Here is a 15947-nt window from a genome sequence, read left to right on the forward strand (position 1 = left end):
TAACTGGCATCGATGGCCGAGTTCCTCCACCCAAGCTTTCAAAGATCCTGCCAGGTGGTTCACTACCAGGAAAATTCGTCATGGGCAGTCATTTCCAAAGGGGTAGAGCCTTTGCCACATGGTCCACAACCCCACTCCGCCCTGCTTATTGGACTACCATGTGGTGGTTTTGTCCTTAAGCACCTGCACCAGCCTCTCCTTGATGGAAAGGATAGCTGAATGTGTCCAGAATGGCTCAGATGAAAGGGAGTGTCTACAAAGGAGTTTGATGTGACTTCAGCATGTTGATCGTAAACCCCAAGCATGTGAGGAGGTGCGCCTTAGTCTGGAGATGAGGAGTGCCTTGGCAAGCCCGCATTCAGCAGCCAATCATTGAGGTAAGGGAAGACTGCGACCCCTGACCTCTGAAGATGTGCTGCCACCATTTGCATCACTTTTATGAACACCTGAGGGGTGCTGATGAGACCAAAGGGGAGCCCAGCAAACTGAAAATGCTTCTGTCCCACCACAAGCCACAGGTAGCGCCGGTCGAACCACAGGATGGGAATATGGAAATATGCATCCTGCAGGTTCAACAGCACCATGCAGTCTCCAGGGTTGGAGGCAGAGAAGACCTGGGCCAGGGTGAGCATCTATAATGTATCCTTGTGGAGGAAATGTTTAAGATGGCACAGTTCTAAAATAGGATAGAGGCCTCCATCCTTCTTTGGCACCAGGAAGTAGCAGGAGTAACAGCCACAACCCACTTTTGATGCAGGCACCCACCCCATAGCCCCTCTGGCCATAAGGACTTTTGCTTCCGGCCATAAAATAGACAGATGGTCCTTTGTCAGTTGTTTGGCAGATGGTTGAAGGTATCGCACAGCAACCAGGATTTACAATCACTTATGGCAATCCATATCAATGGTTTGGAATAATCAGGGGCTAATAAACTCAACAGGGCATTCTCATCTCCTCAGAACATTGCTTTGTCCAAATTAAGATTCCAGAAGATTTGCAGGAGGTATGACACCTCCTTCATGGAGCCCTTTCCTCCAGAACCAACTCTCTTCTTTCAAGATTCTGCTTCAGTATCCAGAATAGGGAGCATGGGGCTAGATGATCTCCTTTTGAAATGTTCAATGAGGTTGTTGTATGCCACCCACCAGTTTCCTCTGATACAGAGATTACTGTTGAAAATTCAGGAAAAAGCAGTAGTGGTGGTACCCTTTTGGCCAAGGCTCATGGTTCTTACTTCTCAAGACAATGGATGTCCAACCTCCATGGTTACTTCCTTAATCTCCAGCTCCTCTAAAACCTGTCAACCTGTTTCTTCCTATCAAACTTTCCCTATCAGTAAGGAGTTGAAATGGCTATGTTTTTTGAAGAAAGGTCTTCCTCTTCACTTGACTTAAGCAATGCAGGTTTCAAAGAGATCTTTAATTAACTCAAATCATATGGGGGACATTGGCCTAACGTTTATTACTTGGTGTTTTTCTCATAGCACCTCCTGTTTCTTGTTCCATAGCATTTTTCAGTTTCAACTAGATGGGTTTCCCAATAATCTATTTCTTTCCACACACAAAAGCATAATTATTTGCAATCCAAGCATTTTTGATTCTGACAAATGTCTTCAGGGAGCAGATGATCTTCTGACAAGATAGTGCAAGAATTTTTCAATTTTAAGATCTCTTATTAAGATCTTCTGTTACTCCCTCCTTGTGATCTTTATCTTATTCTAAAATCTCTCCAATCTTTTCCTTTTGAACGTCTTCCATTCACTGGGCTACTGTGAAGATTTTGTCATTCAAGGTGACTTTTCTGATGGCAGACATATCAGCGTATATAACAGGGGAACTGCCTGCTCCTTTTTGCCATCCACAGATTTCTGGATGATGCAGTTTTTCTTAAACTCCACCCTTCTTTAGTACCCAAAGTTTGTTCCACGTGTCATTCCGTTCAAGAAGTCATTTGTCCATCTTTCTTTCATTCACCTTCTGAACAAGGAACGTAGTTGTATTTGCTGGATGTAAAATATGCATTGTCTGTTTATCGTAACAGATTCAATGAATATATGGCTTGGTTGGTTTACGGTAAAAAGGCATCTAAAATGACAAAGGTGGTGGATTAAGAGTGATTATTTTGTTGCATATTCAAATCAGCAACAATCTGTTTCAGGAAATTTTCAAGGATGATCAACTAGATGAGTTACAGTTTCAAGGCTGAACTACAGGGTGTGCCCTTAACAAGATTTGTAGTCCAGGAACTTGGCCCTCTCAGCACACCTTATTAGACATAATTATTTGCAGAGCATTCTTAATAGGGATGAGTGTACTGGTTCCGGAGTATTGAATACTGAACTAACTGATCTGATTGACTTTTTGACTGCTTTGCATTATTTTGATGTCTATTTTCGGTTTATTGGGTTCAATATTAAGCAATTAAATAAAGCGGGTATTGCACCATATATGTGTAAGTATTGTTGATGTTGCTTTGGTATATCTTGAAGTAAAAACTGGGACAAGGGACAAAGAGATAATGACCTTATTAGTTATTAGTAATCTTCATTACTATCATCCTTGTCTCATGCAATACAAATCCTACCATCCTAACTGGAACCAGGGCTATGACAGAGCCTAGAATCACATAAATTGCTGGGGAATACTATGCTTACTATACTGCTGGGAGTGGGAGGGTTATGTTTAAGAATTCCTATTTTGTTTTCTGTATCTGAGAGGTTGGATTAAACTCATGTAATGAGGAGGAGAGTTGGACTAAAATTAATGAAGTTTACAGGTAAATAGCTGACCCAATCTCACAGGGCTGGATAGCTGTACTGCCCCATAAGGAATATGCTACTTACCAGTATGCATCTGTTCTTGGCATGTAGGGCTGCTGATATTCATATCTTGTGCATAGATCGCCGCCTAGTGTTGGGTCCGGATGATTGCAAATTGTTGTCCTGGAAGAGTCTTCGAAGTATCACGAGATAGGTGGCTCCTCCCCCGGACTACAGTGCGCATGGGCATCCTCTCCATCCTCAGATTGTTTTTCGCCATTGTGGCGGGGATGGAGTATGATACAGTAAGTGATGTCCATGCTAGAGATTAATTCTGAGTGCTACAGCTGCGACAGGTACCGGGGAGGAGGGAGGGCGATATGAATATCAGCAGCCCTACATGCCAAGAACAGATGCATACTGGTAAGTAGCATATTCCGTTCGAGGCATGTGGGCTGCTGAATTCATATCTTGTGCATAGAATGTATAGCAGTCTCCCCCTAGCGGCGGTTGCCCGTGCCAGCTGCAGCAGTCTGAAAAAGAGTCTGGAGTACAGCCTGCCCTACAGCTGCTTGCTGTTTGGAGTGTACATCTACGCAGTAGTGTTTGGTAAATGTATGTATGGTAGTCCATGTGGCTGCCTTACATATGTCTTCTAGAGGAATGTTTCCTAGGAAAGCCATGGATGCCCCTAACTTGCGTGTTGAATGCGCTCTTGGGGGAACTGTTAATGTGCGTTTAGCTTTTTGATAACAAATTTGTATGCACTTAACAATTCATCTGGCTATACCTAATTTGGAAATGGGGTTGCCTTTGTGCTGTGGGGAAAAGGCAACAAACAGTTGCTTAGTTTTTCTGAAAAGTTTTGTTCTGTCTATATAGTACAGGAGAGCTCTTTTAACGTCTAGGGTATGTAGAGCTCTTTCTGCCACGGAATCTGGATTTGGGAAGAATACTGGCAGTTCTATAGCTTGATTGATGTGAAACTGGGATACCACCTTTGGCATAAATTTAGGGTTTGTTCGCAGCACTACCCTATTTGCGTGAATTTGTATGAATGGCTCCTGAATAGTTAGGGCTTGCAGCTCACTAACTCTTCTAAGTGATGTAATCGCCACTAGAAAAGCCACTTTCCACGTTAGGAATTGTATCTCACACGAGTGTAGAGGTTCAAAAGGTGGTCCCATTAGTCTGGTTAGAGCCACGTTTAGGTTCCAGACAGGTGAAGGTGGGTGTTTTGGAGGAATGATTTGTTTGAATCCCTCTAGGAAAGCTTTGATAGCAGGTACTCTGAAGAGAGAAAGGTGCTGCCTGTTCTGAAGATAAGCTGCCACCGCAGCTAAATGTATACGTATGGAAATGTAAGCCAGATTGCATCTGTGTAAATGTAACAGGTAACCTATGATGTTTTTAGTAGATGCATCTAGCGGATTTATGTCATTATTGTTACAATAGATGACAAATCGTTTCCACTTCGCCGCATAGCATGCTCTGGTTGTAGGTCTTCTTGCCTCTTTGATAATATTCATACAGTCAGGAGGCAAGTTCAGGTAACCAAACTCTATGACTTCAGGAGCCAGATCGCAAGGTTCAACTGTTGTGGATCTGGGTGCTGAATGTCGCCATGGCTCTGCGTTAAAAGACTGGGTGTTAATCGCAGCATTTGATGAGGAACCACGGAAAGTTCTAGGAACGGGGTGTACCATGGTTGCCGCGCCCACGTTGGAGCAACTAGGATGAGTGTCATTGAGTGTTGTCGCAGTTTGCGTGCCACTAGTGGTATGAGCGGGGCTGGGGGAAAAGCGTACGCAAACTTGCCTGACCAGTTCATCCATATCGCATTGCCCTGAGACTGCGGATGTGGAAACCTGGCGGCGAAGCTTTGGCATTTTGCGTTTTCCCTTGTGGCGAACAGGTCTATATCTGGGTGACCCCACTGCTGGAAGTACGGTTGCAGCACTGAGGGATGTATCTCCCACTTGTGCATTTGGTGGCTGTGCCTGCTGAGCAGATCCGCCATCTGGTTGTCCCTCCCTGGGAGGTGTTCCGCCATGAAGAAGATGTTTCTCTGAATGGCCCACTTCCACATGCTTTGCGCTAGATGGGACAACTGTGGAGAGTGTGTCCCTCCCTGCTTCTGTATGTAGTACATGGCAGTCATGTTGTCCGTCCAGATCAACACGACTTTGTTGCACAAATGTACTTTGAACGCCTTCATTGCCATAAAGATTGCCATCAGTTCCAGCAGGTTGATGTGCATCCCTTTTTGCTGTGTCGTCCCTAGACCCTGCACGGTGTAATGGAGGACATGCGCTCCCCATTGTAGGAGAGATGCGTCCGTCGTCAGCACTATTTGTGGTACAGGCTCTTGGAACGGTCGTCCCCTGCAAAGGTTTTGTGGGTTCCACCAATGCAGAGAGCTGTATGCGCGACCGGTCACCAACACTAGGTCCTTCAATTGTCCCTGAGCCTGGTTCCACTGCCGTGCTAAGCACTCCTGAAGCGGACGCATGTGTAGTCTCGCGTGAGGGACTATGAAGATGCAGGAGGCCATCATGCCTATCAACTGCATAAACACCCTTGCTGTGAGCAAGTGGTGGGGTCTGAATTTCTGAATCAGTAATAGAATGCTGTTGATTCTTGCTGAGTTTGGCTGCGCCTTTGCCGCCAGAGTGTCTATTGTTGCTCCCAGGTACTGTTGTACGTGGGCGGGCTGAAGATGAGACTTTGGGTAGTTTAATGAGAATCCTAGGCTGTGTAGGAGGTGAATAGTGCGGGACACGTGGCTGGCACATTGCTGGGCTGACTTTGCTTGGATGAGCCAGTCGTCCAGATAGGGGTAGACGTGAATATGGTGTCTCGGTAGGTGCGCCGCTACTGTCGCTAGGCACTTGGTAAATACCCTGGGGGCTGTTGTCACCCCGAAAGGAAGTACCTTGAACTGGTAGTGCTGATTTTGGATGGTAAACCTGAGATACTTCCTGTGTGCTGGATGTATTGGTATGTGGAAATACGCATCCTTTAGGTCTAGTGTTGCGAGGAAGTCTCCCTGACTGAGTAATGGTAGAACTTGCTGTAAAGTGAGCATGTGAAAGTTTTCTGACAAGATGTATTGGTTTAGGGGCCTGAGGTCCAGTATTGGCCTGAGAGACCTGTCCTTTTTGGGGATTAAGAAGTACAGCGAGTACACCCCTGTACCCTGTTGCTGTATAGGGACGAGTTCTATGGCCCCTTTTTGCAGCATGCTGATTACTTCTTGCTGCAATAAGTCTATGTGCTCTGCGGACATAGGAGTGTGTCTTGGGGGTATGTTGGGTGGAGTGGAGGTTAGCTCTAGACAATAGCCGTACTGAATAAGTTGTCTCACCCACCTGTCTGTGGTAATGCTTTCCCAGACTGGCAGGAACTGTTGTAATCTGCCCCCGACCGGTGTTACATGGTCCGGGGGCAGTGACCAGGCGTCACTGTTTAGTATTGGCGGAGGATCTGGTGTTGTTATTCCCTCGTCCTCTGCCTTTACTGCTGTTGCCACGGTATCCACCTCTGTTTGTTTTATTATAGGTGGTTTGCGTGCTCCCTTTATTGTATTGAGTCTGCTGGGATGCCTGGCCTCTTGTAGCTCCTCTTGTTACCGGAGCGACGAAAGGAGCCTCCTCTGAATTGTTGTGACTGCAAGGCACCCATAGATTTGGCTGTCTCTTTGTCTTTTTTAATCTTCTCTAAGATTGTGTCCACATCAGGACCAAATAAAAAATCAGGGTTCACAGGCTGATTTAATAATGTAGTTTGAATCTCAGGTTTGAACCCAGAGATGCGCAACCAAGCATGCCTTCTGAGCATGACACTTGTGTTGATGGCCCTGGCTGCGGTGTCTACTGTGTCCAGCGCACATTTAATGGATGCGTTGGATATCAGTTTCCCTTCTTGTATGAGTGTTTCAGCTCCCTCCTTGTAGGCATCAGGCAAATGTTGTAGCAGTTGCTCTAATGTGTCATAATGCGCCTCTATCGTATCTGGCTAATAGGGCCTATGTGTTGGAAATCCTCCAGATATTAGCCGCTTGAGCAGCTACCCTTTTCCCAGAAGCTTCTAATACTTTAGACTCCTTGTCTGGAGGAGGAGCATCACCAGTAGTTTGTGAGTTGGCACGTTTACGAGCATTTGATACCACCAAAGAGTCCAACGGCAGCTGTCCCTTTATGTATGTAGGGTCCACAGGCGCCGGTCTGTATTTTCTTTCAATTCTGGGGTTAACCACCCTTGCTCTTGTGGTTTCCTTGAAAATGTCTTTCGCGTGTTTGAGGACACCGTTTAACATTAGCAATGTTTTAACTGATTTCTCAGAAGTGGAGAAAGTGTCAAACAAGAAGTCCTCTTCAATTGGGTCAGCATGCATTTCCACATCATGATTTTGTGCTGCCCTTTCTATTAATGCGTTAAACGCAGCTGTATCTTCTGTTGGCGAAGTTTTGACAGGATAAGAAGGAGTATCAGGAATAGTTTGTGACTCCCCCGGGTCAATAGGGTCTGTCCAGACTTGAGTCTGGTCATCCTGAGCAGTGTCCGCAGGGTAAGAATATTGTTCATCATAGTCATACCCCATATCCTCATTAGAGCGTGTGGGTGAGTATGCAGAAGTGTCCTGGCCATGGTACCTCACAGTCACAAAAAGGACAGGCGATGTAGAAGAATCCTTTTTCTTTTTGATTGGAATTTTATATGATTCCAGAGGATTTTCCGACCTGATCTTTCTTTGATAAACAGTAAGTCTGCCCGATTCGGAGTCGATATGTAGCTTTGACTGATCATCATAGGAGGGCTCCTGGTACATAACGTCCTCTTCCAGAGGATGACTCCTTTTTCAAATTGACACTTTCTTGGGTGCTTCGACCCCGGCTTTCGGATCGAGCGCCTTAGGGCGTGCAGTTGGGGGCAGCCCGAATTTTATCAGTGGCATAGCGTCTTTAGACAGACTGATCTTTTTCGGGGCCGGTGTCGATATAGGTCCGACCGATTTCACCCTTTCGTCTATATGCTTTTGGCCTTGCGTAGACTTTGGTGCTTGTTGCATCGGAGGCGCGCTCTTTTGCCTCGATTCGACTTGGTCCTTCGAGGCGCCTTTGGGTTTTGGCTCGAGGGCTTTGACTAGCTGTGGTCTGTCGACTCGTTGCTTCGGATCGAGAACCTTCCGAGACTCGAGTCCCTTGTTTGTGTCGCTGTCCATCGACGTCGACCACGTCGGTTCGACGTGCTTGGCTTTAGTGATGGCCTTTAGCGCACCAATCTTCGGCTTGACACCCTTTAGTTTTGACCCCGCAGGGTCGTCCACACTTTATTCCTTCGTCGAATCCGATGTGTTCGAACTCTTCGATCCGAAGACTGTCTTCAGCAGTTTCGGTTTCGTTTTTGACTCGATGGCTTTCGGTTTCGCTTTCAGTAGTTCCACCGATGGCTCGTGTGATATATTCTTAGCCGGGCCGAGACGCGGGGCTATAGAATGTTTGTCATGATCTTGGCTAAGGCCTTTTGGCGATGCCGCGACCTGAGCCTTTGCGAGTCTGTCAGTGTCTTTTTTGGGCCCTGTACCCACTGCTGGGCCTGGTTCATCGCTCGAGTCGTCATCGACGGCTCCGATGGGGGATGCGTCGTCCCTTACCTCGTCGACGTTTTCATCATAGCCGTTTTCTTCATCGTCTTCATAATAGTTGGAGTCGTGCTCCGATCCTGGATCCGACGTCTGTTCTGGATCCTCAGTCTCGACGACCTCATCGTCGTCTTCATCGAAGATATTCACCGGGTCGGGTGCTGGCTTCGACATTGTCTGTCTCGCTGCACGTCGGAGCCTAAGCGTCTTCTTTGACCGGAATCGAGCACAAGCTAGACAGTTGTCCTCATTGTGGTCTGGTGATAAGCACTTGTTGCACACTGGGTGCACATCGATGTGCGGGTATTTAGAGTTACAAAGGGGGCATCGTTTGAACGGGCTCCGTTCCATCGACAATCGGGCCTCTGGTGCCAAAAAGGCCACGCGGCTCTCTTCGACGTCCTGCTCGAAAAGAACTGGAACAAGAACTCGGCACCGATCGAAATAACAATACCGACGACCCCGAAGGCCTTTTGGCCTTTTAGAAAAGTTTACGAACTTGAGTAAAGAAAAGTACATCCGAACCCAATGGCGGAAAAAAACAATCTGAGGATGGAGAGGATGCCCATGCGCACTGTAGTCCGGGGGAGGAGCCACCTATCTCGTGATACTTCGAAGACTCTTCCAGGACAACAATGTGCAATCATCCGGACCCAACACTTGGCGGCGATCTATGCACAAGATATGAATTCAGCAGCCCACATGCCTCGAACATTCAGTAACTGGTTAAAAATGCCCTGTGCAGAAAACTACTGCCACTTGGTCTTCTCGAATTCTTTTTTACATAAGTGGTTGAAAATCTGTTCCCATCCTGAAATACAATCTGATTTGGACACCCACTTGTTTGCATTACATATGCAATAATGAAAGATGTTCTAAAACGTACATTAACCACAAAGTGACACATTGTCCAACTGTTGGCACCCAACACAAAAAGCAAAAGAAACATTTAAATGCCAAAATAATTTATTGTTAAAAATGAAGCCCTAAGTTAATTCTTACTTTCGAGATGGAATTTCATCTACATAAAAATGTGTACAGAAGGAAGAAAAACTAGATATCTTTGCTAGCATCACGTGATGGTTTTACAAAAATGTCCTAGTATGTAAACATGTACATTTATTATGAAAGAACTTACAAATATTACATTCACCAAATACAAAACAAAGAAATCCATTTAATCATTCTATCTACCAAAGCATGAATTAAAGGCAACGGTGACGAGACCAGAGGAACAAACCTTTGCAGATAGCCTCATCACCCACCCGCCAAAAGAACGGGTTACTGCATAGATTATAATATGATAAAACATCCTGGGATGAACCTTGGGGGTAGGGAGTATTGTGCCCAGAAAGAAACAGAGTATTTTTTTTTGTCATTACTGTTAGAAAAAGGCAACAGGATAGCATTGAAAACTGAGGTCTTCATCACCCATCAAAAGCGGTAGTACAACATTCTTGTCTCCATCATGGGATCTAAATGGGCCCTCTATGAGGACAAATGGGTGGGGTCCAGTTTCAAAAACCCTCGCTAGCCATGCAGGAAAAATCACCACGTGGAAAAGATGTTTTACCATGGCCAATAGGAATAAACCTTGGTGTCCAGTATTTTGAGATGGGGAAGACGAATGGAGGTGATACAGCAATGTTACTGCACCATGTATGTTCAATCCCTCTGGAGTTTACAGACCCTCTATAAAGGGGTTAGGTAGTGGGCAGCAAAAGTATTATTTTTTTTATTGCCAGCAGAACTGAATTTAGATGCGGCCCAGCTGTAGTCGCACACGAAGTTTCTACTAACTTTGGTCATTATTTTTGGCTAAATTGATCGATTCCCTGCTCTTTAAACTGACCATCATCTCTTCTCTCACTCACATTTGTGTTAGTGCCATGAAACCTTCTGGTGTACGTGCACTCTATCAACAGAAATAGCAAAACAGGAATACAGGGAGGTGGTGGCAGTGAAGTCACGTGGTGGCACCAACATACCTGATTTGAAGGGAGATCGAGGTATGAGCGCCAGAAAGCTACTGTTCAAAGGTAATGGGTGAAGGGTTGCCTTAGCCCTACAGTAAGCAGAAAGGTTAGTAGGGAGAGCGTTGTCAATGGAATGACAGGGACATAGGGTTGAATAGAACTCTCAAAGTCAGCTGAGCTATCAGGGACTACATCCCAGTGTAAAACCTTCGACAGCAATGAAGCCTTGTGGCAGGATTACTTAGGTGCATGATTACCCCACCGGATTAATTTAAGTCCATTTCAAATATATTTAAGGGGGGGCAAACTTGAGATACCTTACTAGTCTAAGGCTCCAGCTATGTGGGTGTGAGGCATAAACTCCGCTATTGGGCTAGAACATGGAGTTGGGAGGTGGTGGGTAGCCCGAGTGGCATCCTGCCCGCATTCCAGTAGAAGCAAAATCATTAAGCTGACTGAATGGAGGGATCTGTCCGAGGACGGCGGAGCCAGACCGATGACGCCTGCAGAGGGAGATGTGGGGTGGTAAAGTGTTGCACTGGCATGGACAAGCAGGCTGGTGAGCTGCAAAAGGAACAATAACGAAAGTGGTACTGTTGAGGCGAGTAAAGCGGATTGAAGGTCAGCTTAATGCGCTACCAGTGAACAGGGAGTTGGACTGGTTAGCAGCCAGTAGAGTGGTTTGGACTGGTAACTGGTCAACAAAATAAATACTTCATAGACCTAAATATCCTTTTTATTGTGTTGACTAAGATGTCCCCCCGGGGTTTGTTATCTCCTCATCCATATGCACACATTAGACCAACATGTAAAGACAGGACTCGCTCCTCACTACGTACAATAAATAATTTCACCAGGTCGTAAACTGATACATATGAATAGTTAACCTGAATGTACACTTTAAACATATTCTAACAGTGTAGACTTAGTTACCAAAGGAATGCGGTTCATAAGGCAAAGTTGTCAAAACTAAATACGGTTGCTGGTGATTTAGGCTAACTGCATCGAGCTCATTTCATAATCTCTCGAATACAACAGGAGCTCCAATGGCTCAATCAAGCAAAGTGGCTTAACACCATTTAGTAATTATGGTGCAGGGCAATGCACCACTGGAACGTCGTAAAAAGTGAAGTTTCGGTAGCCCAATCCCCTAGTAAATATGCTCCAGAGTTCTTGTAAAAAAAGAGAATTTGTGAGCTGCACTCAGGATCCACCTATTCTTGCAACAGTGAGTAAATCTGTGAGAGTTGGGCTGAGTAAACAAGGACTCTCACTAAGTGAAGCAAATCTTTGAAAGCAACTCTAAGAAACCAATCATTCCCATGAAAGTGAGGGAGACTGCAAGGGCTGCACAGAAAAGAAGATGGACAAATGTATCAGCTGGTCTCAGCGAACCAGGGGAAGCAGCGATGACCCATGGAGTTCAGATGTGTAAGGTGGGGGCTGTAAAGAGAGGAGCTCTGAATTCCCAGGACCATGAGGTAGATTACTGAAATACTTTGCTAGAAACAAGGGGGTTAAAGTGGAACTAAAAGCCTGGTGGAATAGTTATTGTTATTTTGGATAAAAAGTATCCCCGTTTTGGAATCAATTATGGTTTCTTAAAAACAAAAAAGACGAAGGGAGTCTGACACCCCCAACCTCTATCCCCTATCCTGTATCTTGATCTCTGCCTCTCAAGAGAGCAACTACTACATTAAACAACCATTTTCGTGGCCATAATTTAACATGTTAAAAAGGTAGCAAACATTCATCTGAAATCTAGTCCTGGAACACGTGATGCCGAAGACATGAATCTGCAACAGTTGAGCCTGGGAGACTCATGTACAACATATATCCAGAGAAACATCCACAATATTTAATAAACAATGACAAGCAACCCTAAGACTGCTCGTACCTCAAGCCTTCTTAAAAACAAAACACTAATTACAAAGCATCACATAAGAGTGGCCTAGAAGAGCTGCCTGTGGTGATTTTCAACCCTCTAAAAGGGCCCCATAAGCGACATTCAGTCTTGAATCATTCCAACAAACCATGATTCTCAAATAGCTGCCACATTCTCTCGACAAATGGGCCGAGACCTTATTCAGTCTGTCATTCTCCTAAAATTTGATACGCATTGAAATGTATAAAGCAGGGGTCCAGGGTAATTATTTTTTTGTTGAAAAAAAGAAAATAGAGGAAATTATCAATTGCTTTTCCAATACAGCAACCCTGCACAAGTCCAGCATACTGAGAAACGGGCAATCATACGAAGGTAGAGTAGCGCAATCAGCAATGTCCATGACTGGGAATCTGTCAGGGATTCCGAAAAAAGGGAGCACAGTGTTCCAGAGTGAGCGAATGGAGAGTTTGCAAATAAGCGTAGGAAGGCTGACAAATTGGAACTTTGGAACTTGAATGTCTTGGATGCTATACATCTGCCCCTTTGCTGAATCCTGTGGGGTTCTGGGACTGCCATCGCCACAAATCTTCACCTGAAACAAAAAACATGCACCTTTTTACTTAGGCTTTTACACTAATTATTTAATATGCACCATTATGTTTTGAAAATGTTTAAAATCCATGATCACTAAAGTATGACAACTAATGTTACCCAGGAAATTCCAGGAAAATGCAATGGAGAACTCTAAAATGAGAGCAGATTTGCACCCTCCCACACTATGAAGTGAATCCATCCTGTCTCTGGGTCTGGGTATGGGGAATACATTAAACGCAGTAGTGCTGACACCGTGAAGTGGTTACTTCACATTACAAGAAAGAAATGTTCTAATACAGTCACTGGTTCACTGAGTCATCACTTGTCTACAAGTGCTGAAAGAGAAGACCAGTAAGATAGTTTGTATTTGTAGTAATGAGCTAACAAAATGTATGTGTAATGTGTTCACTGGTAGAAACATGGCACGGTACAACAATGGCCGCTTGGCTCTGCACTCAACTCTCCTTCACCAACCGTCAAAGAAACGCTTCACAGTAAGATTCTACATTGACCTCATAAAGTCCCCCCACGTCATGCTGCTTGCCATGTCCTGTGCAACTACATACATGTGCTCTAAATACATGAATATACTATCCAACACAACACAACACAATTTGTCGTATTTGTATAGCGCAATCCTAGCAGAAAGGTAGTGGAACACTGTACAAGGTCAAAGGCTAAGATACAGCCAAGGGGCAATTGAAAGGGCAGATAGGTTCTGGGAGCGGAAGTGGCAGTCAATGAGTTATGAATTGATGTAGTGCTCTTTAAAGAGGTGTGTATACTTTTCTAAAGTGGAGCAGGCTTCATATATATAGGGATGTTGTTCCCGATCCTGTGCATGCGAAAGTTAGAGTATGCAACGGCTCCAACAAAGGAACTATTTCGCACAAGGCCATGGAAGAGTGAAAGCGAAGAGATGGCCCACTGCTGCCTAGCTACAGAGTTTTTTTTGGGGGGGGTGGTCTTATTATTTTCAGATTTTCTCAAGGACAGTCTTATCAGAATTGCAATAATGGGAGTGAGTCGAGTGGAGAGCTTATGGAGAGCCTAACCAGGTCGGCTTTGTGGAACCGGCAAGGAAACTCTCGTACAATTAATATGCATTTGCCTGAGACTTTTGCCTACACGGAGGTTACATTTACGCCCCATATTTAATAATGCCAAAATAAAAACAGCTACAGAGGCTATAAGTTATTGTTTTAGGCTCAAAGGGGAAAGTGCAATCTGAAGAATGGTAGTTTTTAGAGCATGCTTATAAAATATTACTCGACTAGAAGTTTTTTATTGGATCTGTATATAGATGCAAACACAGGTATCACGACCTATGAATATCTTTTCTTTTACGATACTACGCATGGTAAATACGTGATTGTTTTATTCTACTTTTATGCCTGCTTATTTTCTATTTATTGTAATCAAATAATTAATGCAATAAAATATTTTTACAACTACCCAGATTCAGACAATGCATCATGAAGAGGACTCACCATTAAGAACAAAAGACAATCTGAGGAAATAGCTGGCCCCAGAATCAGACATTACAATACAAGCACCGGTTCTGAATCTAGAATCAAAGAATGCAGTTGTGGGGGATTAAATAAACTCTGCATTCTGAAGAGATTGCTACTGTTAATTAGCAACCTGTTACCATATATATTGATATTGGGTTGTTTTTATTGTTTAAGCGTTACGCTTCTTTTAAAATCCCTATGAACTTTCTTGTTATTAATATATTATAATTAACTGGTGTTGGATGAATGCTAATTTGTATATTCTCTCTGATTATTGTGTTTATGAGATGTGGAATGTTTTTATTCTTCACAGTTGTTATGGTTCTATTAGGAACCGAAATAAAAGTGACTTCACTAGCATTTGCATAGGGCCAAGTCTGCCTTTAGTACTGTATTGCAGCACATTTACCATCCTTTGGGTATATTGGATATGTTGAGTATTCTCCCTTCATTCCATGTGTGTGATGCTGCCTTGCCCTGCTGTACTTCGACCCATTTAGAGTTTATTGCCCCCAGCTTTGGACTGAATGCAGGCAAAGCTGTTTTCTAAACTGCAGAGAGAATCCATTCATACCCAGGTCCTTATGAGACATACACTCCTTCCTTACCCAGAAGAGACGTTTAGCCAATAGTCATATCTGGAAGAGATTGGTAGTCCTTGCTTGGAAGAGAGGAGATTCATAGTTAGAAAAGAGACAGTTGGTTGTACCCAACTGAGAGACAAGTCACTCCAAGCCCCGAAGAGATGGGCAACTGATTCTTGGCCAGAGAGATGCTCAGTTCCTACTTACACATTCTGTCCAGCCCAAATTCAGCCTTCCAGCCAAGTTCATTTGCTGCCAGAGCTGGGTCGGCATAGCAGGATGCAATGTCTCCTTCACGTCTCGGAGCAATTTTATACCGGATCTGCAATAAGAGCAGCACAAACAAGGACAGAGTTCAAAATACAATGTCTATCTGCGATAAGAACCTAGAAACAGTATGAAGAGGAACTCGGAACTATAAACGATTAAAGATCGTAAATTCATTAGAGATTAAAAAGACTTTAAAGAGGCGTGTTTTTGTGTTCTAAAAAATTGCTTGAACAAATAGAAGATCCCAGGGCATACCAACCAAATAAATAAATAACAGCATAATCAAGCATACAATAACCCTCAATTGGGATTCAGGGATTCATCAGAAAATGAGCACCACAAGATATTAGGATCGGCACAAGGTTTACTTCTGACAAAGAAGGTCATTGGCCTGCTGTCAGTGTTACTACCCTCACTACGATGTCTACTGCCCTCTTAAATTCAAGGCCATAGGCTGCTCAGCTGGCAAATTAAATCCTATGAGAGAAATGGAGTGTAACAATTGAATCTTCTAATGAAGATCAGTATGTGGACATACACCTCGAAAATCTGTTTGCTACGGCATCAAAGGCCGTACCAGCATGGTAAGCCCACACCACCTCCTGGTGGTCAGAACTGCAGTTCATTGAGGCTCCCAAAACCCCCAACAAATCAGTTGTCCAAAGCCTATGCACTCAGCCCACGTCACAAGACGGTGCACCCAACAAGATATGCAAACTGTC

The 15947-nt window shown here is 44.3% G+C and overlaps 1 protein-coding gene across 5 annotated transcripts in view; it reads right to left on the reverse strand.

Annotated features, from left to right (window-relative positions):
* Nucleotides 1–9350: 9350 nt before the first annotated feature.
* Nucleotides 9351–15947, reverse strand: part of GALE (UDP-galactose-4-epimerase) — a 136114-nt gene continuing 129517 nt past the window's right edge. For all 5 annotated transcript variants that reach the window (XM_078680812.1, XM_078680814.1, XM_078680816.1 and 2 more), the window contains 2 exons: nt 15163–15277; nt 9351–12855 (listed from right to left, as the gene is read on the reverse strand). In XM_078680812.1, the coding sequence (XP_078536938.1) occupies nt 12791–12855; nt 15163–15277 (180 nt within the window). In that variant the 3' untranslated portion in view covers nt 9351–12790. The remainder of the gene's footprint in view (nt 12856–15162; nt 15278–15947) is intronic.

Source organism: Lissotriton helveticus, chromosome 3_1 (genome assembly GCF_964261635.1).
Source record: "Lissotriton helveticus chromosome 3_1, aLisHel1.1, whole genome shotgun sequence".
In the NCBI taxonomy this organism is placed as follows: Eukaryota; Metazoa; Chordata; class Amphibia; order Caudata; family Salamandridae; genus Lissotriton; species Lissotriton helveticus.